Source organism: Acanthochromis polyacanthus, chromosome 16, assembly GCF_021347895.1.
Source record: "Acanthochromis polyacanthus isolate Apoly-LR-REF ecotype Palm Island chromosome 16, KAUST_Apoly_ChrSc, whole genome shotgun sequence".
Taxonomy (NCBI): Eukaryota; Metazoa; Chordata; class Actinopteri; family Pomacentridae; genus Acanthochromis; species Acanthochromis polyacanthus.
In genome coordinates, this window is record NC_067128.1 from 224990 (window position 1) to 250909 (window position 25920).

The following is a 25920-nucleotide window of genomic DNA, read 5'->3' on the forward strand; positions in this document are numbered from 1 at the left end:
CTGTCTTTAACTTCCTGCATGAGACATGTTCAATCTCATCCATCTCTTGACCTTTGTTTGAGTTAGTGTCCATTATTTCCACTTCCTTTGCACTATGCACCATATACTCTTAATCTTTTATCTAGAAACTCGCTCTCAAGCTGCAGGCTTACTTGTTGTTCCTAGAATTTCTTGCTTCAGATCTGCGGTTGATGTTCCACCAGCTGGTCCAGTCTCCATCATGTCCACTGTGGGATGCTGCTGCTGACCTTCCTCCAGCCCTCTGCTTCCAACTCCCTTTTTCCACCAGTCAACTCTGCATCACCTTCACTATACTGTTATGCTAACTTACATACTGTTTGAATTTTACTGCTAGCTATATATGGAGTATGTTTAATGTCAGAGCCGTACATCATCAGAGTAAACTATGAGTCAGTTTTCAATGTTAGCTTATACTTTGTCTGTGTCACATATCCTGTCATACATGTATCCAAATGTGTGTTGTGTTTTCCTTGCTTTCCCACCCCTCCCTCTTCTCCCATCCCTCCCCCTTGCCCTCTTCTGTCCTTCTCAACCCCCCCGGCCAGCAGGCAGATGGGTCCCCCCTATATAGAGCCGGGTTCTGCTCGAGGTTTCTTCCCTGTTAAAAGGGTGTTTTCTTGCCACTGTCTCCTTTGGGCTTGCTCTGGGGGTCAGGCATTTGGGTTCTGTAAAGCGTCTTGAGACGAGTTGACTGTAATTGACGCTATATAAATAAAATTGAATTGAATTGAAACGAAACTGTCCAAGCAATCCAATTGTCCTCTCTATAGTGGACTACTCACAATTTGAACACTTCCATTGTAGTCCACTCCAATTGCAGACTAAATAGAAGTTATTGAAAGAAAAACAATCATCCTGGCCAAACTACGCTGCTGAGAAGCATCATGATGCTGCCACCGCCATGCATCACAGTGGCCGTGGTTTGTTATTGATGATGTGCATTGTTTAGTGCTCACCAAAAATTCTATGTTGTCTGATGGCTAAAAAGTTCAATTCATTCAAGCTTTTTCAACAGTTCTCTTTGCCACTCACCCATAAAGCTTCGACTGATGATGAACAGGTAACAGCTTCCCTTCAGCAAAACATAAGCATGAAGTCTGTGAGCTTGATATCTGTTTATAATCAGCTACCTGAGTAAATTCCAGCCTAACATCACTCTTACACACTATATTTAAAACTTTGAGTTTTTCTTTTGAGAAGTATGTAACACAAAGATATAGAGCAAATAGCATAGCATGCTCTTTATTTGTCTACAGATAATCAAACATGTCAGTGCATCTGTTTGACCATGCATGCGAGTCTGAATTTAAGTTTATTTTTTATTCATTCCATCTATCACTTACTGTACTTGATGACTTGCTTGTGAAAAACAAAGCATGTAGAATATTTTCCTGTTAAGGAAGCTTTTGTAAAGAGGTTGTCATGCTGAAGAATAGTCATTTACAGAGATTATGTCATTGAAATGGCCACATGCCAGTGAACCACATGCTTAGAGGAACCAGGAAGGCAAGCCATTTTAACTGGTAGCTTCCTGGTAGAAAGATTGTGCACCAGTACATCCTTATGTAACACCCTGAAGTTTTAATCTGTGAAATGTGCATGATCTTAAAGATTAACATAAATGATACAAGTCTTCCAATTGTTTTTATAATGATTTAATAAAGAGAAACCATTGTGTTTTGTGTTTTCTCTCTAGTCAGGATGGCATCACCAAGGACAGCAGGATACGTGGTTGTTCTTCTGGTTGTATGCACCAGTCTGGAGAGTCAGGGATACATGCAGTGTCTGGATGTCTTTTCTCAGGTAAGATTAACAACTGATAATTACTAACAGCAGAGGTTGTAGTGCTACACCATGAGGTGCTGAGACTGCTGTGTGTGGTTGTATGAAATACCTCATCTGTTGTGTATTTGTCTAGTTTGTAATTGATATTTACTTACAGTTATTGTTCCGTGTACACAAAGTGTACAGTTTAACTGAATCTGGTGATTCTTTTTTAGGAATCGCTGAGTTCAAAAACATTGTCCATTCATGCCAGAGAAAATCGACAAAGTGAGTCACATTCTATTAACTTTAACAGAATTTATCACAGCAAAGAATATTGACTTTTGGTGTCTGAATCGGCCTTATTATTGCCACTCATACATCAACTACAAGATCAACAATGACACATTATCTCATTATGTCTGTTTTAACTCCAGCTTCAAACTGCACTCATTATGAGATCCAGGCTGTTGTAGGGATTTCAGACCTGGAGAGTCTCCAAGCAGTTCTGGACACACTCACATTTCCTTTACAGTTCAGCAACATAAGTGAAGTCGACAGCATGGTCACCACAACAGGTACAACATACTTTCATTTTGTTGCTTCATTTGTTGTCAGAAGTTCACATCCTAAAGGACAAAACAGCATCAAGCGCCTTAGTAAGAGGGTTAGGGTTAGGGTTAGCATCAGAAGAAGAGCTTCCCGCTGCCTTAGCATCAATTCTCCAGGTCTCCAGAACTCTACTGGAGAGATTAACACCATTTTAACGTTTTTCACCCCTTTGGTGCTGCGATGATAGCGGTGGGGAGCATTGTCTACAGTTCTAAATTCTACAGTTTCATTTAGCAGACGCTTTTGTCCAAAGGGACGTACAACGCAAGCAAGAATTCAGACATAAGGAAAAACCTGTAGTAAGTGCAAAAAGTGCTTCATGTGCGATTGGTCAAAGGTGTTGCCATCAAGTTGTAGACAAAGTGCCAACCAGTGTCTAATCTATGGATTCAGAATCTCCCAGAGGTGTTCAGTTTGGTTAACATCTGGCGACTGTAAAGGCTGCAGCAGATGATTCACATCAGTTTCAAACTCGGGAAATCATTCAGAGAACCCTCGTGCTCTGTGAATGGTTGCATCTGGATCACTCCCATTAGCATAGAAATCTTCCATCATAGAACAAAGGTGATCACCCAGAACAACTTTGTTTTTATTTACAATTACCCTTCCCTCAACGGGACAAGAAGACCCAGATCACAACAGCAAAATTCACGTTACATTGTAGCAGAGCCACCAGATCTCCTCACTGTTAGGATTTTCCTTTCATTTGTCTCTTGTCTTTATCTTTACTGTCATTCGTCCTTGGTGTTGTGTGCTGCTTTTTCTTCTCATAGTGTGTTCAGCACATATGACTGGATACCAGTGCACATGTGAGGAGAGCTTTGCTTGGTCGTATAACAGCTGCATAAACCAGGAGGCCTGTGATGCCATCGTTGGTGACACATGTGGATGCATTAATGGCCTCCCAGTAGACGGCCAGTACTGCCAGTCAAACACCACAGAGTGTAAGTACATTTACACAAGCACTCTGCTTTAGATTTAGTTTCCCTTCATCCTTTTAAAGCTTTGTTTGAGTAGAAAAAGCGTGAATATGTGAAGTAAAACAGACCATTTAGTTTTAGCAGATAATGAGACTTTTTTAATGTCTCCATCTGGTTTTCTTGAAAACATCAGCTGTTAAGAATCTGCTGGCAGCAAACAGCAGGTAATCCTACAGACAAAACAGGGTGGCAACTGATAATCCTTGAAGGGTAGAGGGAAAGACTAGACAGCTTACGCAAAGAACACAGGTGAAAACTACTGAGAGCAATCATGGGAATCAAACAAAGGAAGAAAGTAAAACAAGACTTTAAAGGGTGCTATTCAAACCCCCAATGGAAGACTGCAGTGTCAGTGTGAGGAAAAGTGCTTGGTTGTGTAACAAGTGTGACACCTACAGGGCATAGAGAGTAAATGTCTGATAAAAATGTATTATTATTCTCCTGCACAGTATTGTTTATGTATTAACGAGACATTGTAGTCCTGCAGTGCCCCCTTGTGGTCTGTTCTGCATTTATTTTGTTCAGCGTGTGTTTCTTCTTCTTCTGTTGTTTTTGTGATGCTGAACTTCCTGTTTCTTTGTCCAAACAATGTTGTGCTCATGCATCGTCGGAGGAACGGTAAAAATGGTCTATAAACACTGGTGATACACCGCATTCATCTGTTTGAATTGTTTTAGGGAAACATTTAAGTTGTGATTTCCCTCATTATTTTGTATTCGTAGCTCTGAACAGCACTGTGTGTGTATATCGAGTTGGAAAGTGTGCTAGCTGATGGCTAACACTGAAACTAGTGCCCGTGGAACAGCAAAATGAGGTATGAAAATGTTCAATATGCATGATTATGTGATGAGTTACTTTATTTATATCTAAACATGATTAATATCTGAACATGATTCATATCTGAATTATTTGTGATCCTACAGTGAGGCATTTTATATCCTCCTGTTTTATTCTGTAGTTTTCACAGTCCTTATGGTACATGGTGCTCGTGGAGAGTGAGAATAAATCGACACCCATTTGAAACTCTCTGTGTCTTGCTTGATGAATCTGAGGGGTCGCCACATAGAGTAAAACCACAACTCAAACCTGGTGCATAAATGAGTTCATTTCTGATCATAAATAAGCATTGCTGTTTTTTAGCTATTACAAAAAGAAATACTGCTGTAGACAAAGTGTCTGCTGTGTTTCTCTGACTGCCCAGCATATTTCAACATAAATATAGTCAAGGTTCCGTTTATTAATCTCCTGAAGATATATCCCAATGATTTAAGTTAAGGCGTTTTCTGGGCAGAAAATAAAATGTAGTTCTTCTGGTGTCACTCCAAGAACAACTCCATCTCCAAATATATGAACCATTTATAACGTGTTTTGGATGAACACAGTCAACTCATTGAACAAAATAATAATAATAAATAGATCAAAATAGTTATTGATCTGAATCAGCTTATTTTTTGACTCTTGCTTTTTTTCTTGGTCTTGTGAAACCACTTCTTTGCGATAATCAGTGTTTCTGTTCCTTCTGCTCATTTTCTACGGAGTTCGATCCTTCATTCAATGATCCACACCATGCAGTTTACGTTAATGACGCTGTAAGTCTTTATATGTATGTCTTCTCTTTTATCATTTCATTGTATTACATTTCTGATGCACTCAATCCAAGTAATATTTAATCCTGGTGTGGCTATGTCCCTGTCTCAATCCAAATCAGGACACACTCTCCAGCTCCAGTTTCAGAGATGTATTCTCTTGATTTTTCTTACTGTCACTTTGCTGCTGTGACGCTGCAAATTTACCCTATTCTATTCTATTCTATTCTATTCTATTCTATTCTATTCTATTCTATTCTAGGGCTGCACAGTGGTCTAGTGGTTAGCACTTTCGCCTTGCGGTTCAAATCCCGGCCTGGGATCTTTCTGCATGGAGTTTGCATGTTCTCCCTGTGCATGCGTGGGTTTTCTCCGGGTACTCCGGCTTCCTCCCACAGTCCAAAAACATGCTGAGGTTAATTGGTTACTCTAAATTGTCCGTAGGTGTGAATGTGAGTGTGATTGTGTGTCTGTATATGTAGCCCTGTGACAGACTGGTGACCTGTCCAGGGTGTCCCCTGCCTTCACCTGAGTCAGCTGGGATAGACTCCAGCACCCCCCATGACCCTAGTGAGGATAAAGCGGTGAATAGAGGATGGATGGATGGATGGATGGATGGATATTCTATTCTATTCTATTCCATGTCTGTTCTGGTTAGGGTTAGTTACCATATTGTTGTAGTAACCATTTACCATTAGATCAGAACTGATTTTGATGCATGTTTTATCTAATGTGAAAGTCTATGAGGTGGATTGCAGAAGAGTCATTCCACAAAACCGGTGCCTTTTCAACTTTGAAAATGTAAAATTTAAACTATATTTAATTTTTATTTTTTAAGTAGCCAGGAATCACAGAAGGTCTAAAATGACAGGAAACTATATTGTGCCATCTCAGGCTGTGTTATTTAATATTTGTTAATTATGTCAAATCCTGTTACTGTGGAAAGGTAACAGGGTTGACCATTTTAAACTAATTTGTTTGTAGCTAGCTAAAATAAATGCTAGTTAAAGTGCAAGCTATGTACTTTGAAAGATAATTACTTGTAGATATTGATTATACTTTGAAAAATAGAAAACTGATTATGTTTATATGTTAAAAACTGGTAACAGGATTGACGTTGTATGCTTGTCCCCCCTGGTTAAACCTTGAAAAAACTTCAAAATACCAAATCAAAGATGAGAGAAACTTACTTGTCAATGAGCTGTTAGCATCCAGGTTCCGAGATGATGCAACCTCCTTTAAATCCTGTCAAATCTGGAATGTACCATTATTTTTATAGGGTTTTTTAGTTAGGGTAACAGGGTTGACACGAAATCAGGGGACGCCGATAAATTGGTAATTTATAATGGTTAATATATATTATTATAACCAAAAACACTGTTTTAAAATAAGATCATACTTTAAACTACATGTAAATGTAAAAATTTTAACATTTTGCCTACATTTTACAAATGAAAAGTCCTGTACACATACAACAATAACAGTGAGGGACAGGCCAAAAACCTCACCCTCATCAGCATGAAAGTAATTTAAATTAATTAAAATAACATTTCACTGACTTTAATTTGATGTTATATTAAGGAGAGAAGACAGGGTAATGTTATATTTTTAAATGAAATATTAATTTGTTGTTATCATAATTGTATGACTGATTATTTCTTGGGGACGCAAAAGGCACCGATTTCATGGAATGACCCAGTAATAGTTGTGTTTGTCTGTTTTGTGTGTTTAGGGTGTTTTTACCTTTCAGTATTATTAGATATTAATATTAGATATTAGCAGCAGAGATAGACATGTTTGTCTCTACACAGAAAATATTTGTGACCACTTCCTGTCAGACCACAACTGTTTCTGAAAGGTTGAATGTGTTTCTTAAAAGGAGCTCACTGAGACATGGATTATCTGTACGATGTAATAGTGAACAGATTACTGCAAGTTTCATAGGCTGGGATAAAGTACACTGGGAGATTCCATTTAGACTCTCAAAATAAAAACTAATTCATGTAATTGTACTGATTCATGGAACAATTTGAAATCAAACAAATGTCTACAAAGTACATGCAAAATGGTTCTTCTTTTGGTTGACTTTGCTAATCAAATCAGTTAGACAGGGCAAGGCTGTGTGACACAGAGCAGCGGGCTTGTTTACTGAAGGGGTTTTGTCACAACGACAAATTGACCCGAACGGCTCTAACAGTCAAATGTGATTCCAAATGGTGAAGTATCAGGATTTACTTTATTTGTTCAGCATATGCTGATGTTTTACATTCTAAGGAGCACGAAATAAAAAACACTTCTGCTTCATTTTCTTTTCTTACCCTCCCAAGTTTCAACAGTTTGCTGCCTCTGAATGGAACTATCAAGTGGTTAAATTATTCAAAACACTCACTGAATTAAAGCTCCATCAGACTATGAACATTTTTTTAGTCTGAGTTTCAGAGTTCATAATTGTGAAAGCTTAAAAGTGTTTAATGTTCTGAATCTTTTGTCATTCAAAGTTATCTTTCCTATATTTCTTTGTCTTGGAAAAACAAAGCAGTGCAGTGAAACCTGCAAATAAGATAGCCAGCCCTCAGTACACTTATGTAAAACAGGCCTTGGATCAGGTCTCTGGACTCACTGACTTGTCGTAATCATTCTTACGTCACACTTATCCTTCTCCTGCTTTCATGGTTTAACTTCACTCAGCGATAATATACTAAGTTTCAACAGTCTGGGGTCACTCAGAAATGCCCTTATTTTAGAAAGAAAAGCAGTTTTTCCAGTGAAGATAGCATTAAATGAATGATAAATCCAGTGTAGACATTGTTAATGTGGTGGTAAATGACTGTTCTAGCTGTAAATGTTTAATGGAATATCTCCATAGGGCTACAGAGCAATAAGTCTGTCAGATAACCATCACTCCTGTGTTCAGCTTCTGTGTTCAGCTTCTGTGTTGGAGCTCACTGATGGTTAGAAAACCCTTGTGCAGTTATGTTAGCACATGGATAAAAGAGGGAGGTTAATGGAAAACATGGAATTATCTGGATGACCGCAGACTATTAGACCGTAGTGTAGGTGTGTTCTCTGGTTTCTGTAACAACTGGAATACGTCTTTAAACCTTTTGACCTTATTGGTCTTTGAGGATATGAATAAATGTGTGTATGTACATATGCACATGTAAATAAAATAATTTTTGGAGCAACCTCACATACACACTCTACATGTTAGTCAAATGGACATAGTATGTGATGATTGGCTAGTGTCTTCTAGCTGATGTCAAAAAGTGACTGTATGCAGCTGCACTGATCAGAAACAACATTAAAACCAGCTGCTTAATGTTAAAGGGTCTTAAATATATCTATGAGCATAAATAGATATATTTATGCTAAAACATTAAAACCAGCTTCTGAAGTGTGGAGTCTCTGTGGATCAGACTTGTTCTGGTACCCTGGGCTTTGTCGTGTTCCTGAAACTGTTTTTTAGCAGTTTTGAGTGTGGCAGGGTGCAAAGCCTTCATGAGGGAGGCCATAAGGAGATGTGTTTGGTTTGAAAAATGTTATTGGTAAGTGTCTGGAAATAACATTCACAAGGATCCCCAATACAAATTTCCATTTTCATGAAATGATCAGTGTCATTCACTTCAGCTGCCACTGGTTTTAATGTTATGGCTGACTGATGTTAAAGCTAATAGATACATTTAAGATCCTTTAACATTAAGTAGATGAAGCACAGGACGTTCCTGGAGTCTCCATACGACGGACAGCACCAAACTCCTTATAAAATGACAAAGCATCTTCTTTAGACCTCAGTTTGTGCGTTTCGGCTCAGAATCTACAGAAAGTTCTCCACTTTTTACAAGTTTTCTCCTTTTATTACTTTTCAACATTTAATTGTGGTCAATATGACTCAGCTTTCATGACATGAACTTACAGAAAATCTTAAAGTGTGAAAAGATTTCTACAAAGTATTGATAAATTTCTTAACCCCTTGACGCCTATTGTCGCGAATTCTCTTCATCCTACTTTCATTCAGACTGCAGATAGCGTATCCATTCCCCCAATGCCAGATTGTGCATGTTCAATACGGACCTGAGAACCTTTTACAGCACTGGTTTCTGGTAGGACCATTCAGAGTGGGACCTAATTGTTATATATCTATTATTATTATTATTTATCTGTTCTATGTGTAATAGATAAATCTCCACTTATAGCATCAGCTGGAAAGCAAAAACACACAAAAGTATTTTTTTATTTAATTGTAAATAAATTCAGGCATCAAGAGATTAAAAATACAAAAGTTAAAACAAGTGATTTCATAAATATTCCCCCCCATGAGTCGGCATTTAATAGATGCAAGTCTGACCACAATTCCAGCATTGAGCCAGATCTTAAACCTGCACATCTGGACATCGCAATTTTACCCCATTCTTCTTTTTAAAAACTGTCCAGCCACAAATTCTTGCTTGGATTGTGGTCTAGACTCTGACTTAGCCATTCCAGAGCTTTCACTTTGTTTTCATGAAACACTTTCTGAGTTTGCTCTGAAGGATTCAGGTCATTTTCTGACTCAGTCTTCCAGTTCTCTGCAGATTACATCAGCTTGTCCTCAGGATGTCCCTGTACTTTGCTGCTTTTGGCTAACCTTCTACCTTTACAAGCCTTCCAACGCCTGCTGCCAAGACGTATCCCTTACATCATGATACTGCCACCACCATGCTTCATGATAGGAAATGTATGCTTATGAACACTTGAAAGGAAAATGAATACTATTTGTAGGCAATATAGTCCAGTTATTGTTAAAAAAAAACGATAGAAGTAGAATAGAAGTAACTCTAAGCTACAGGAAACACAATACTTAATCTGTTTTAAAGTACTGTCAGTGAACTAATCTAACACACTTCACAGTCTTGGGTTTCTGGATTAAATGAATGAAAACTGTCACACTAAATGAAGATCTGAATTAAGGTAGCACAGTTGCTGTCTCTGTTTTTTATTTTTCAGAATTCACTAATAACTAATTTAAAAGTCAGTTAGCATTATTCCTTCAGTGGGCATATTCAGTTTTGTTACAGGTCTACTTGCATTTCTAACTATATTTATGGGTATTCTTTCTTGTAACAGAGTTCAAAGTCTGCAAACGTCATTTCATCATCTTTGCTGTGATATAAATACCAAACATGTGTCAGCCAGCTATCCTAAAATAAATGGAAACAAATAGAGACGGGTGATGAGAGCTCTGGTTACTTTTGACAGAACATATGGAGCCATTTCCAAAGCTGAATCCACTGTGACTGGATAGGTTCCAGACTCAGGCTCAGACATGTAAATGAGCAAGGAGTCATGAGAAAATGCAAAGAGGAGAGTTTGAGGACTTCTTTTGTGGCCAGCTTGGCACAGACTGTTCCCCCAAAGCTTGTAGTGGTTTACTGTGCATTCATTGGTTGTTTCTGCAACAACCCAACAGTCAGCGAGGTAAAAGAAGGATCTGCATCTTTCACCTGAGTAAAAGACGTTACTTCAAAACATTAGCTATGTGAAATCTACATTATTCTAACTGAATACACTTTTTTGTCAATAAATTCAGCATTAAGTAGACACACCTTTAAGTCTCAAACAGCCTAGAATATGTGGACACTGCACTTTCACCTCATTGTGGCTCACTGTTCCAAAACTGTCAGGATCATGAGTGAACAGCTTTTTCAAGTCCCACCACAAATTTTCAGTTGGATTGAGGTCTGGCCTGTAATTTGTCCACTCCAGAACATTCACCTTGGTGTCTTTCTACCATTTCTGTGTAGTTTCGGCCGTATGATTCAGCGCATTGTTGCTGGAAAACAAATCTTCTCCCAAGTTGCAGCTCTTTTGCAGGCTGCATCAGGTTGTCCTCCAAGATTTCTCTTCACTGCTTTTGCATTCGCCTCTACCTTTACAAGCCTTCCAGGGCATCTCCACATCATGATGCTGCCTCCACCATGCTTCACAGTGGGGATGGTGGTTTTGTATTATTGTGCAGTGATAGGTGTCAGCTAACGTTTTGTTTAATCAGAACAAAGATCCTTTTTAAAATTGACTTCAGAATCGCCCACATGCATTCTGGCAAACTCTAAGACAGACAGTAGACATACATTTCATGCCCATTGTCAATTACAGTCTTTATCCAGAATTGCTGACTTTACCTTTACAATAAAGGTAGAAGTATTCCCTCTGCCACCAGATTGGGTTCCACTGATGTTGTATTATTCTGTACTGTGGGATTGTAGTAATGTAGCTAGCAGCAGTAGAGCTAATGCTACTTTCAATTTTTATATGCTCCTTGTTTTCTGATTATAGGGTTTTGGAGTCAGTAACTTCAACTGCCAGATACATGTGGGGTTAAAAGTTAATAATTTTCCCTTGAAATGTAGAGGAGTGAAGTTAAAATGTTCAAGTAAAGTGCAAGTACAGCAGTAAGGTAAATATGTTTTCCACCTCTTAGCATCTGGATCAGGATGTTACACATGATTGTCAAGTTGTTAGTGATTCCATCTCCACAGCCACATAATCTTATCAGCAAAGGGCCAACTTCATCACTATCGTCGTCAACCCAAACTCTAACCCATCACAAGACTCTGAGCTGGTTGCTGCAGCTCTGTGACCTCCTGAAGGAGAATGTGTGATTTGGTAGACAAATATTCATGGAAAGCTGAAAGGCTTTGCACGAATGCTGACGAATCCAGCTGATATGGAGCTGTGCTATCGATGCAAATAGTGCGTTAACACAAAGCCGGGACATCTGTGTGTCCTGTAACACCCCTACCCGCCCACCCAAACTCACTCCCTGTCCAGCCTAACCCGGTGTTTGAGACGGATGTGTTCATTTACCTCCAGTTCTGAGGAGCCTCTGGTAGATATGGAGAACTGTCAGATTCCTGTTCTGCAGAGTTGACAAATTAACAACCTTTTGTCTGCAGCAGCGCACGTCTACGACAAGGTAGGAATGTTTATGAACATATTTTTTAAATTTCTGAACAGATATGACTGAACAGAACAGATCTATAGCCACATGTGCTAAATACAACAAATGAATGGAAAATACACATCACATACAGCTACATGCAGTTTTCCACAATTAAAATCCATTTATATCTGTAACTTCACATAAGATCTTGTGTATTGTTAAACATTTTTTGAAAGATATTTACTTGTGTCAACAATGAAATCACCTACAGAAACTGAAATAACACAAGATATCTCTTATTTAACAAATACATGCAAAATTACAGAACCAATACTTTTTCTGTTAATTGTTACTAATTGTGTCTCATATAGTATTAAACTTGAATTTAGCAGTTATTCTAATAAATTCAATGGAAATATTTGTTAAATGACGCTGAATTTTATACGTTTAAATATTTAGATTTCGCTCTATTTTGTACAGTGTAGATACAAATCTGACTGACGTAATATGTTAAGAGATTCACTGAAGTCACTATCTGTTAAACAGAACTGCATCTCTCACAGGGTCAAAGAACAAAGAGCTAACAGACTATTTGTGATATCATTAAGGTGGAATGCATCATTTATGAATAAGCAGCTGGTTATGAAGAATCAGAGAAGCAAGCAAAGGATTTTTTCATGCTTTAATTGTGGAAAAGCTTTTAAAATGTTGAGCAGGAGCTTGTAGAAGAGTTTTCTCTGCCACGTTCAAAGTACCACGGATTGACAGCAGATGATTGTGCTCAATGATGCATCGTCTTTAGATTTCAAACAACGGAGGTGGTCGATGAACTGGCTGCTGGACCTGTTTTAAAGGACCACAGTGTAACAAGAAAATGATGTGGGCATGAAATCCACCACATGGGCAGGATTTCGAGCAGACCGTATATAAAATGTAGGAGTGAACAGTCAGTGGAAACCACCAACTCATCGTTTGTATTCATAACCCAAATGCAAAGCGATGCAAACAAGTTTGGCCAGCTAAATACAAGCTTCCTATGCATTTGACTAAACAGACAGCTGCTAGTAAGAAAGCTTGAAATAAGACTCACGGCTGATGCTGAGACATAAAATTACAGGATTACAGTCACAGATATTGTGCATTTGATTATAAAGGCTTTGTAAAAATCATTCTCTTTGTAACAGTTCCATGTGTATTTATACAGATTACAGCAGAAGACACTGATGGACGAGTAACTTGTGTGTTTCCCACCTGATTAGAATCCAAAAATTAAACTGTTCTGACTGACAGAAGCACCCATCACAGAATCAAAACACAAGAACGCTACAGAAAAATATACTATCAGTCGTAAAACGTGATCTGAACTGACAGGACTTGGACTTCTGGGGTGTTGTTGAATATTTTCCACGAGTATAGGTGGAAAGGGTAACTAAAAGTAATACTAGGGGGGAACGAAGTATCCCAAGTTATCGCTTCGCAATTGCAAAGTCTGCATTTTCTTACATAAGTATAAAGAAATGGAACAAGCTCCCCACAGAAATATTGAGCTTAAGTGAGTATAGAACCTTCACCAAACAAGTGAAAGATTGGTTTATGGAGAACCAGAGATGTGGACATTAAGAGTGTGTGATGTGTAGAAGTGAATGTTACCTTTAAGTGATGAGTGAGTTTATTAAGTTTATGAGATTATAAAGGCATTCTGCTTGGGATGATGAATGGCTGACATGTTACGGATGTTTTTGAAGAATAATGAGTCAAAGGTATTTTATGTGTATTTGCACCTTGGCCCCCGTCCCTTTCCCTAAGGACTACAGATGGAAATTAGCTTGAAAAGCTACAGTCTGGTACAAACATCTTTGCCCTTGATCTTAATGTCACTGTACACTGTCCTGATAAATGAAATAAATGGGGGCGGCATGGCTCAGTGGGTAGAGTGGCCGTCTTGTAACTGGAAGGTTGCCGGTTCGATCCTCAGCCCGTTGTGCTCATGTCTAGGTGTCCCTGAGCAAGACACCGAACCCCTAATTGCTCCTGATGGGTTGTGGTTTGCACCTTGCATGGCAGCTTCCACCATCAGTGTGTGAATGTGTGTGTGAATGAGTAAATGTGACGTATCATCATGTAAAGCGCTTTGGATAAAAGCGCTATATAAATACAACCATTTAAATGAAATGCAGATCCTGTGGATTCTGCAGGCTGTTGGTTTGGGTCTCTGAGGATTGGTTTGTTGCAGTAGATTTCACAGATGATTGATCAGATTGTAAAGTTGAGTCCATATCTTGGGTTCTTTGCCCTTCTGACAAGTTTTTCAAGTGTCCTGCTTTAGGAGCTTCAAATTCACTGACTTCAAATCCCAGGCCTATAGTTCAGCTTAGTATCAGGCTAATTATTGGTCCATTTCTGAATTTCTAAGGTCATCTAAATCTGTTCTGAGTAAAGAAACGTCATGAATATTTTTCGGATCCACTGACTGTGATGGCAACACTACAGACGAAGCATTGCTTTATTAGTTTTTAGATTTTGAGCATATAATTTGTGTATATTTGAAATTTAGATTTTTCATTTTGTGTGTTTTGTAATGGTGTGTCCTACATGTCCTCCCTCCCCTTCCTCATACATGAATAATTTATATTAGTTTGTTCATGTTGAAACTGTTCACTGATAATTTGAGCAAAGAAATCATAACCACTTTATCATTGTAAGTCCTTTTTTTTTTTAAAGAAAATTGACAAACATTTGCTGGTTCCAGCTTATCAAATATGAAAATGTTCTTATTTTAAAGGAGTGTATATTGAATGTTTTGAAACAAACATTATCAAGCTCAGAAATGAGCTTTCAAGCTGTTCCAATCTGTATTTTTATACGAGCAATGATAAAAACAAGTTGTGCATAGAGATGAACTTGCACAAACTTATGATCAAACTTTGCAGTTCCACAGCTCATCTACATGTTTTACTATCTTTCAGCTCAGTGTTTTAGTTTCACACATTCACTTCTACAATTCTACCTCAACCTCTCCTCAGCCTGTTCAACAGATAGCAGTTTTTCAGGAAAAAAATCTGATAAAGCTACAAACAAGAAGCTTACAGCAGACAGGCGTAGTAACCAAGCAGATCGTAAACACAATGAAGCATTTTGCACTTAAAAAGACGGACATTCTACTTGGAAGTTTGCAAAGAGTAAAGGAAACTTGATGGAGCCCCCAAACTGGCTATTAGAAGAATTGGAAAGTTTGTCCTGATGTTGGGTGCATACAGCAACCTGTCCAGTTTTCAGTTTATTGTGGTGTCTTTTTACTGGTGAATCTCTGTGTTGCTTGTCCATATCTCTGAATCAGAAAACTTTTTTGTCTTGAGGACAGAGAAAAGCCCATTTGTTCTTACATTTGCCTAGCCAAAGGCAGGGCTGTAGCCAGGATTTTGGAATAGGTGAGGTCCATGATGCGCGCGCAAAGCGCGCCAAAGATTTTTCAATGTTTTTTAAAAATATTTATTTTTATATTTTTTTTTTAGGCTACAAGTCACACAAGATGTTTGTTGTTTAAATATCTTTTAATGATGTGAAATCAGCATTTTCCAAACAAAAATGTATATTTTTTCAAAAAAACAAATCAACTTTTTACATCAAAGGCTAGCTGAATCCTCCTGTGACCAGAGGCATCCCACCGTCGAAGGATATTCTCCCGGTTCACCTCCACTTTCTGATGCACATGCATCATCGCCAGGCCTGTCAGTCTGTCGTTGGACATGGTAGATCTAAGCCATGTCTTAAGTCTTCGCATGGCTGAGAATGACCTCTCACAGACACAAGTCGTCACTGGCAAGGTTAGAAATATCTTCAACATACATTGTATGTTGTCTGATGAGCCAGGCGCTCATCAAAAAAAAAAAAAAAAAAGCGCCGGACGCGCTCTCCGCTGTGGATAAAAGTAATTAAACTCTTTGATCAGATGATCTGACAGGCCGAACTAGTGTCGAATTATCTAAAAAAAAATATATTGTGGTCACCTTGGTGTAGATGGGCGGGGATGTGGTCTACAAAGTGCTAATAATAAAAACACTAGTTTTTGAACGGGGTTTGGCCCGCTGCCAAGCGCGTCACAGGGCGCATTTGCGGGTACGTGCATCAGCTGATCAAACAGCTTTTTACCGCAACACGCACACAGGCACAAACAGAACACAAAGCCCATGGATGTTTACCACAATTTACAATTTACAAGCACGTTTCACAGAGAGGTTTCAAGTTTTTATGAGTTTATGTTTTATTCAGTTGGGCATATTTGGCGAAAAAAAAGAAAACTCGGAAAAAATAGGTGAGGTCCGGACCTCGCTGACCTCATACCTGGCTATGGCCATGACCAAAGGGATGCCAGCTCACTGGCTCCACTGTCCATTTGTGAAGGCAACGTTCCCAAATACTCTTTGTATATTTTATGACAGATGAAAATCACGTACACATGTTATCCTCTCCACTACACCTCTGCTTGTGATGCACCACAAGAAAATATGGTCTGATCCAAAACTATTAGATATCATCCTTCAAGGACTGAGAATATTCTTGTCAGGTTTTGTGATAATCCTGCCAGTAGTTTGCAGGTCAAAGAATGACCTAAAGATATGCAGATCTCTAAGATATGTGAGTTTTTTTTGTAGTTTTGCAGCAAATCCAGTGACTGGAGGATTTTAATACTGGAAAAGTGTTCATAAGAAATGCTGCCAGTTTTATATGAAGACCGTGCTGTCGTCTGCATATGTGTGAATATTATGGGAAATCTCTGACAATTCTTAATGACTTTCAAGGGTTTGAGTGTTTGTGATTGCATGCAGTGTCTATGTTGGTATATCTGTGAGTGCTGTGTCTTCAAAGTCTTTAAATTCATTAACTGGTTCTACTCTTGTATGTTTTTTTTCCACCAGAGCAACAATGCTGTTCAGAGTTTTAGTTTTTCTGAGTGGAGCTGTGTTCTTCCACTATCAGGTAGAGACCATCACAGTTTCATGTTTAAGATTTTTATTGAGGTTTCAAACCAACAGAATCGAAGCATAGAAGAATGATAGAAGAATGCATAATTTTGAGTTTTGTTCATATTTTATTCTATAATAATGTACACCGTTTACTGTGTAACGTGTATATAACTTTTTTTAATAATCAGCTGTTGTTGTGCAGTAAATCCAGACAGACTAAATCTGTACATTTGGATTAAGATGGAATTACACCCTTGACACTGAGAATAATTGTGTGTTGTGTTTGTGCTTGTTTTTGCCATTGCAGGTCCTGGCAGGAAGTAAGTCCTATAAATTATATTATACACATAATAAAGAGAAGGTCTGGGAGCTTTTGTGACTGACTGTTGTTGGCAAAACCAGCTAGTAGGGTTAGGGTTAGGGTTAGGGTTAGTATCATCTGCTGGTCGCACAGTTACACAGAACACGAGTTTGTCAAATCTTCTGCAAGGATCTGTAGATTAATGCTTTGCACCTGAACAAGTTTCTGGTCGTTTCCTAATATAAAGACCTGCACCACTATGGCCACAACACAACTATGGCCAGATGTTGAGAGAAAAAATGTCCGCACTAAGACAAACGCCATAAAAAAGTTAAATTCCTTTGATATTTATTTTACAGAAATTTAAAAACATTAAATGAAATAAAGTTAGAAACAGCTTGCTTGGCATTTTTTCAGGTGTCCACAGGTACATTTTCTATTTGTCTCCATACTGTCTCCTGTCAGCTTTGTGTAAACACATCCTGCAGTTCAGCTGAGAAGCTCCTGAATTTCTTTTGGCTGTAAATGAGTCACTGGATGCTTCATGGTTCTGTCAAGAAGTGCAGAATTTTTAATTTCTTACAGAATCTGGTGCAAATGACTGATCCTTGTCAAATGTAGAAAGGTACTTTGAATATCACAGCTTGAAGCTTAGATTTGCGTATTGCGTTCACATGACACAAACAGCAACACGATGTCAGAACAAATATTTTCAGCTGAAATCAGGTAATTTCATGTCGTTAATGCAAGCTAAATTCAGAGTTACTTTATGTCCTCTAAACAACACCCAATGTGCTTCTGTAGACATTAACTTGCTGCTTACCTCAAAAATACAAAAACATGAGATAAAAATATCCCATGTTGCTGTTGAAGATGTCTACATGGCAGAGTTGGTGGTGGAGAGTAACATCACGCTGGAGGCCCAGACGGTCCTGTCCATTCTCAGCTCAACAGTCGCCATCCAAGTGAACGGCAGCAAAGGAGATGTCTACAGTGTGAACCTGGCAAGCAGCGAGTTGATGGCAGGTACATTTCTGGAACACTTTGTCTTTCTTGGGTTATTTTTACAAACAGTTCTTATTGAAGGAATAGCGTTTACCACACAGCAAAGACCTTAAAGCAACAGTCAAAGTTTTAGCTAATGCATATATATAAATAGATATATAAATATATATAGGTTTTAGTAAATCCAACAGAAAGAAGTGAGATGCACTGATCCAAGATGCACATGAAAGCAATCCTCCACCAAAGTTTAAAGGGGACGTATTTATATGCAGCAGTCAGAATCTACTGTTGGAACAACTGGTTTGATTGTGTTTCAGAGTTACTGTCCGTCCAACCCGGTCTCACGGGGATTCGTGAAACTGTCACGTAAATTTTTGTTTCGGTTTCGTGCGCACCAACACGATTTCGTCATGTTTTTCGTGCCGCTCACCACGAAATGTTTTTCGTGTTGCTCACAACGAAACCCGCTGTGGTAATCACATCTGAAAGTGGTTTATACCGGCGGATTCATGGCGATCTAAGCTGTCCATCGGCGTATACTGCTTGTGTGATGGCGTTGGTCCGTCATATTAAATAGAAACCAGAAGAGCTGAGATGAAGACTTTAAATGAATCAGAGGATGTTTGTGGTGTAACTTGTGTGTCCAGAGTGTCTTCTTATTGGCGATGAGTCCTCCTGTAACTGCTCCACCGGCTACGTTTGGAGTAACACCGTGTGCTACAACTACAACTGCTGCCGTGAGACGGAGTGCACGGCCAACGTTTCCCACATCGTTCCGCTCTGCATCGCCAAAGTCACAAGTAACAGAAGTTTACTGTATTATTTGGTAAATTAGTGGAAAAAAGACTCACTACAGTCTGAAACTGTTATTTCTTTAGCTGATGAATGAAAACTCTTGTTAATTTTAACCAGTCTTCTGAGAACTAACTTTTCCATCCACGCAGTTTTCCTGAATGGTTCCCTGGAGCATACGAACTCCTGGGAGGCTCAGCACACTGACACGGTACTTCTTTAATATCCATTATACTGTACTCCTGGAAATGTTTACAGCTTTACATCAGGAAAATATGAATGACTTCAAGCGCTTTCTTTTTTAAGCTTCAGCAGGGATTTGAAGTGCTGAATGGTCTGCAGTACGTCAACATAACCGGTCACAGGTACTTTACAAAGATATTATTCATTTATGTGATCATTTTGTGTTTTGTTTTGCTTGCTTTGATTAATCAGATGTGATCTGAAGAATTTGATGGAATTTTTAAAAAACCCCAAAAACTTTAGGTGTGAAATTAAAATCTACTAATGAGTTACAACCACAACTCCACCCCGTGGTGTATTTGATCATATACATTATTTAGGTATAAATCTCAGGTGCTTGGACTTCATGAAAAACATTAAAGTGAGATTATTTTTAAAAAAAGAACAATATAAAACATAATGGAGTTGACTTAATGTAAGTAAATGAGTTTAGCTAACTCAACAGTTATTGTAGTTTAAAATGTCTTTTTTCACTTTAACACCACTTTAGAACTAAAACACATGTTCTCTTAACAGCTGAGACTGAACTCAAACTAAACTCAGCTTAAAGGAAACAAGGCACACTTCCCAGAATGCATTGTTCCAGACTCCTTCTTTCTGTAATTTTAGAACGCAGACACGGTGGACACTTGCTGTGAGTTCTGGTTGTTTTATTTTACTTGTTGTTTTATAGTTTACTTATTCTAAGAAGAAAAACACTCAGAGAGAGCAGTCCTCCTCCAAGGCTGCTCAGTCCTCGGATCAAGTCCTGATAAGTCCTCAGCAGTGGATTTGTAGTAGAATCACAATCATGTGATTGTCAGCAGACAGCTGACGTAGTGTTCACTTGTTGTCATGGTTTGTTTAACAGCTCATTAGGCAAGTTTGAATCTGTCGAAGCAGCAGGAAAGCTGACATTTCTGAGGTGAATTTACAGTGACTCCAGATTTACTGGTAAACTCTGTGACCTGCTGTTTTTGGACCTAATGTAATCCTGCTGATTTGTTCACTCACTTTTTATTAGCATTACCATTTTGTACAGTAGATTACAGACCAGCTATCAGATGTTTTCACACGTTTAAATGATACCGTTTGAAGAATAGCAGCTTTCCATGTAGATATGCGGTCAGCCAACCACTTACTCTGTCTGTAACCGTTTATTTTACTTTCATCTCTCCAGATCCAGCTCCATTGTTGAATTTGAGGCAGCTGTCAGTGTCTTATTCAGCACCGCTAGACTTCAGGAAGTAGTGAATACACTGGAAGGCGATCTCCAAGCCAAAATTACTGTTGACACACAAGGTTAGTAAAAAGTGTTGCTGTTTATTCTCATGGATCTGGACACAGATTTACAGTCAAGATTCTAGAGGGTTTTTATTTTTTTTATCCCAGGCTCATACAGTCTGCAGAGTGAAGGTTTCTCAAGTCTGTGTAAAAACAAGAAGACATTACAAAGAACAAACTTTTAAAAAGTCACGTCAGTCTAGCTAGATGATGAGATTTGAAGTAAATTTTGTCACGCACGAGAACTTAGAACAGCAAAGTTGTTTTTCTGTTTACTTTTCAGCAATGTTACTCAAGTATTTCCATGTCATGTTAAATTATACTTCCTCTCCATTTCAGAAGGAAATGTTGTACTTTTATTTCCCTGCATTCATCTGACGGCTTTGGTTTCTTTGAAGACAAAGATTTTTGCATAGCTGGTCGTTGGACATGCTTTTATAATATATTTAACGGTCCTTCTTGGCTTCCTACAGAAAGCAGTGCATCAGCTCATATTTTGTCTTTATAGTTTTTATATTATTGACTACGAAGACTTAACTGCTCCACCAAACAGAGGTTGTTCCTTCACAAGGTTTCACTTCAGAAAATATTCAAATTTTCCATTTTCTCACCAAAAAACATCAGAGAAAAAACCCAAATGTCCAAATGTGTCATCTGACTTTATTCTTGAAAGAATCATTATTTTTGTCACTGACCCTGAAAAATGATGAAGAGTCTCATATGGTCTTTAGAAGTCACAAGATAGATATGATGACATACGATGAGATATGATGAGATGAGATGAGATGAGATATGATGAGATGAGATATGATGACATATGATGAGATGAGATGATGAGATGAGACAAGATGAGATGAGATAAAATGACAAGATGAGATATGATGAAATGTGATGAGATAAGTTGCGATGAGATGAGCCTTTATTGATTCCACAGTTAGGGATAAAATACAGAAAAGTTTGGAGGTGTTATTGATGTTACAGATTCCTCTGAATGCAGAGAATAGAATCCATAATTTTTCCATATCAGTGAAAATAATGAAGTTTCACACATTATTGCTTATGTAGAAAAACATGAGATTGTCTGGAATCTTTTAAATGTAGAAGGTATAAACACTCCACAGATGTGATTTGTGTGACGGCTGATAATTTCTGTGTTTTCTAGCCTCTGGGTAATTAAACATGAGGTTTAGGGTTAGGGTTAACCCTAAACCTCATGAGAATCTGAAATTAGATTAGATCACAGAATTCAATTCAGTTCAATTCAATTTTATTTATATAGCGTCAATTACAGTCAAATTGTCTCAAGACGCTTTACAGAATCCATTCTTTGTTTGAATCTGGATCATTGTCGGTATTTTTGTGGATTCACAATGGACTCATTTCAATAAACCTGTTGTTTCAAGTAGGATATATAAATGTAGAAATCAGATATTTGGCTGCCTGTTAAGCCTTAAATTTAAAAAATAAAATGAGAAAAGTGATTTTAATGCTGGGCTGCACAGTGGCTAGTGGTTAGCACTTTGGCCTTGCAGCAAGAAGATCCCCGGTTCAAATCCCGGCCTGGGATCTTTCTGCATGGAGTTTGCATGTTCTCCCTGTGCATGCGTGGGTTTTCTCCGGGTACTCCGGCTTCCTCCCACAGTCCAAAAACATGCTGAGGTTAATTGGTTACTCTAAATTGTCCGTAGGTGTGAATGTGAGTGTGATTGTGTGTCTGTATATGTAGCCCTGTGACAGACTGGTGACCTGTCCAGGGTGTCCCCTGCCTTCACCCGAGTCAGCTGGGATAGACTCCAGCACCCCCCATGACCCTAGTGAGGATAAAGCGGTGTAGAGAGAATGGATGGATGGATGGATTTTGATGATTTGATCCTGGAGCTAAACATGGAATTTCCACATCTGGATGCAGATAAAACTTTGAGATAGCTGAGTAACTATGGAGATCTGCAGTAAACACATTTTTCTTTCTTCTTTGCTCTTGGATAAATGAATGAGGAATTCTAATGGACCTCTAACCACTGAAAGGCTGCAGCTCTGCTCCTAGCCTCTTCATAAGGTATCCTGCATACTTCTGTTGTTTCTGACAGGATTAGTGAGGGTGGAGAAACCCAGCTCTGCAGTGTGCTACCAGTCTGAGCCTGAGCTGAAATGTTTCCTGAATGAGACGGTGGACGACACCAGCTGGAGTCTGAGTCGACCCAACGAGTACTTCAAGCTCAATGACGGCAGCGTGGTGCAGCAGAACCTCAACTGTGCAACACCTGACTACCAGTCCTGTATTTCTTTAAAACTCAAGAAACTGACGGGCATCTGGGAAGGCAAGTGTTGAGGTTTCACACTGACAGCTTATTCTGAGGTTAGAACCATTAAATCATCAGACCAGTAGGGCCTCCTGTGAATTCCTGAAGATTGCAATCCAATCTTCAGGTGAGATCACTGATAAACAGGAAGAACTCTGATAAATTCTGACTCTCCCACCAACTGGTCCAAGCAGACAGCTGCCTTCCCTGAGCCTGGTTCTGCTTTCACCTCCCTGTTGTGTAAATGAGTTTCTGAAAAATCTCTGGTGAACCCTGAAAACCCTAACCCTACTAAATGGAGCTCTGTAAAATCTGCTGAACGTAGCAGCAGAGTGTATTTTATCTGAAACTGTGGCCATTTTCTCAAGCTAACCCAGCAGTTTTGTTTGTTTCTGTTGATCATTTTATTATTCCACCAATAAATGGAATCACAGCCAATAGAGACTACTAGGTGGAGGTGGAGGAGCAGCCATCTGATTGACTAATAACATCTAAAACAGGCGTATACACGTACCGACCACTTTATTAGGCACAGCATACTTATACTGAGTGATAAGGACTAGATCTTCACACTAAAATGTGCCTGTTCCATCAGTTCAAAGGTGAGTCAGTTCTTCAACTGATGACTTCTATCCTATCCTGTTGTTTTCTTCAGTAGTGTTTCCTTCAGAACATTTTTATTTATTATTTATCTAGCTTCTCATACAGGTCTTCAGCATTCAGGATGAAGACCAGATAAAACCTGGAGACTCTGCAGACTGTGGATATTTCACCGTTCACATGTTTAATTAGTCTCCACACCTGTTATGGTTAGGGTCTCACAGAAGTCTTGGTTTTTACACGATCTGATTTGAGCAAATGATAAATTTTGGCAGACATTTGAATGGGGGGGCATGTAGAATAAAGTGATTGTGATGAAATATCAATAAAATGTGAGCATTTTTTCTAACTCTGATAAATGGAGTAATTTTGGTGATTTTTAAAAGTTAACAGCCTTCCATGAGTTCAGATGGTTAAACCCAAAGACAAAATGTTTGTAGCCTGGAAAAAGCTCTTTTGTCACGAGACTCCAGAGCAGCACAGATCGTTATTTTTATTTTTAATTTGTTTTGGTCAGTCACTTTGCTCCTGGTATTTTTTAAACAGACATGTTTACTAGAAACAGATCCTCTCCTTCTTTTCTGTTCCCTACAGGAACATACCAGTGTGAGTTTTTAACTGGGTCCATCGCCCACACTGCCAGGATCAGCCTGAAGGTGGCGCTGCTTCCTGACGTGATCACCCTGAAGATCGACCCTCTGACGGTGCAGTGTGATGGAAATCCTTCTTCCCAGATTAAAGTTACAGCCTTCATTCCTAAAAGCTCAGAGAGCTACAAAGTTTGGTGGAGTCTCAACGGTGATCAGAAATCTGAGCTGCAGAACAAAAGTAAGAAAAACCTGCAGTCACTCTTCTGTCCTCTCTGCCTCCAGACAGCTGATTAATGCTACTACAGATTTAAAACCACAGTATTTCTGCAGAATTCATGAGTAAAACAACTTCCAGGTTAACATCCATGTTCTGTTTCAGCTAATGGCGAACAGCTGGAATACACCTTCAATGCTGACATCAGCTGCCAGGAAACCTCCGAACCACAATATGTCAACATCACTTTTGAAAACAGGAAGGGACAAACAAAGACCGCAAGAGTGGATATTCCAGTAATCTACGGTAGTTAATCCTCACATATTCCACTGTGTGATCTTTGACTTAGATGTCATTTACACCTGAGCTTTCAGTGATTCCTGAAACTGATTTCAGGGTTTCCTGAAGGATGTGGAGGAAACCCTCATTATTCCATTTACTTTCTGTAAATCAACCGTTCCACTGGCAGCAAACAGCTGATTATTAAAGTTACTGTCCGTATACTTCTCACATAGTTTTGTATATATATTGTGATATTTGCAGAGGACCTGTACTAGATCTAAGAAAGAACCAAATTCATGATTGTTTTTTTATGTGTTTCAGTGATTCCTTCTAATCATTTCAAAGTTCTAGGACTGATTGTGAAGTCAACCAAGGATGTCCTCAATCTGTACCAGTGGATGGAAACTTTAGTACCACGTATGAATTCATCTGTGTTTATGTCTCCTCTCTGTGTTTTATTCTCAAGCTGGTAAAGGATTTTGCGAAGAAGAGGACTTGTGGCCGGTAACCCCAGCAGGTGATACGGTCCTGAACCAGACGTGTCCTGAAGGCCGGACCGGCTACAGGTCCCGGACTTGTAGTGAAGGTCGTGTTTGGATGGATGTGTTCTCCAACTGTGTCAATGCACAGCTGATGAAAGTTGTGAATGCAGCTGACGTGAGTGTGGCTTTCCTTCTCATACAATCTAAAGGCTTCAAATTGTTGAAACTGCAGTATCTACTGGGGGAGGGGGGGGCACTAGGATCCTGAGGCAGTGACAGCACATCACCTCTATATGGTCACTTCTGTCATCAAAGTTTTGGTAGAATTTAATCTGATTTAATTTCAGTTTATTTTTATGTTCACATATTTTAAAAGAATAAATTGCAATTAATAAAAATAATGATAACTGACATGGACATTTTTACAGTTATGGTTTGTTTTTATTTCAGTCAACATGTTAATTAATCTTTTTCTTTCTTTTCTCTGACTTTACTGGTTTTCAAATTATTTTTGTGACCATTGTGGTTTTTTCTTTCATTGACTGAGGGGTTCCAGCAATTTTGTCCATGTGTGTGTGTATATAGCTCGTTAGAGTCCTGTGCTTTGTGTAGCGGTTTAACTCGTGCTCTTCTGTACCTTAATGCTTTCTTTCCCTAGAACTTCCTGAAGGGGCTGGGAGCGACCCAGGAGGTGGCTCTGAACATCTTTGAAGGCCTGAAGAACAGCTCTACAGTTGATCCTGATTCCAGCAATAAGGAAGCCGACATTAGCGCTTCCATCGGCATTCTGGATACGATGTCCATGGCTTCAAAGCAAATTCGCTTGGGAGAAGAAGTCCTACCTGTAAGGGTTAGGGTTAGGGTTAGGGTTAGTTAATTCTGAACACAAGGTCCAACTAGGAACTTTAATATAGAAAGACATTTCACTGGTCATTAGGGTGGTTTTACTGAAACATGAACTCAGTTGGAGCCTTGAACCAATTTAAACAACTGAGCTCTATT

General features: G+C 38.8%; 1 protein-coding gene across 1 annotated transcript in view; it reads left to right on the forward strand.

The window, feature by feature from the left end:
- Window positions 1-2347: 2347 nt before the first annotated feature.
- The window catches only part of adgrf3b (adhesion G protein-coupled receptor F3b), a 29881-nt gene continuing 6308 nt past the window's right edge, over window positions 2348-25920 (forward strand). Inside the window, exons 1-8 of the mRNA XM_051937022.1 lie at window positions 2348-2363; window positions 18021-18173; window positions 18800-18952; window positions 22538-22768; window positions 23945-24178; window positions 24320-24460; window positions 24903-25093; window positions 25577-25762. Of these exons, the coding sequence (XP_051792982.1) occupies window positions 2348-2363; window positions 18021-18173; window positions 18800-18952; window positions 22538-22768; window positions 23945-24178; window positions 24320-24460; window positions 24903-25093; window positions 25577-25762 (1305 nt within the window). The remainder of the gene's footprint in view (window positions 2364-18020; window positions 18174-18799; window positions 18953-22537; window positions 22769-23944; window positions 24179-24319; window positions 24461-24902; window positions 25094-25576; window positions 25763-25920) is intronic.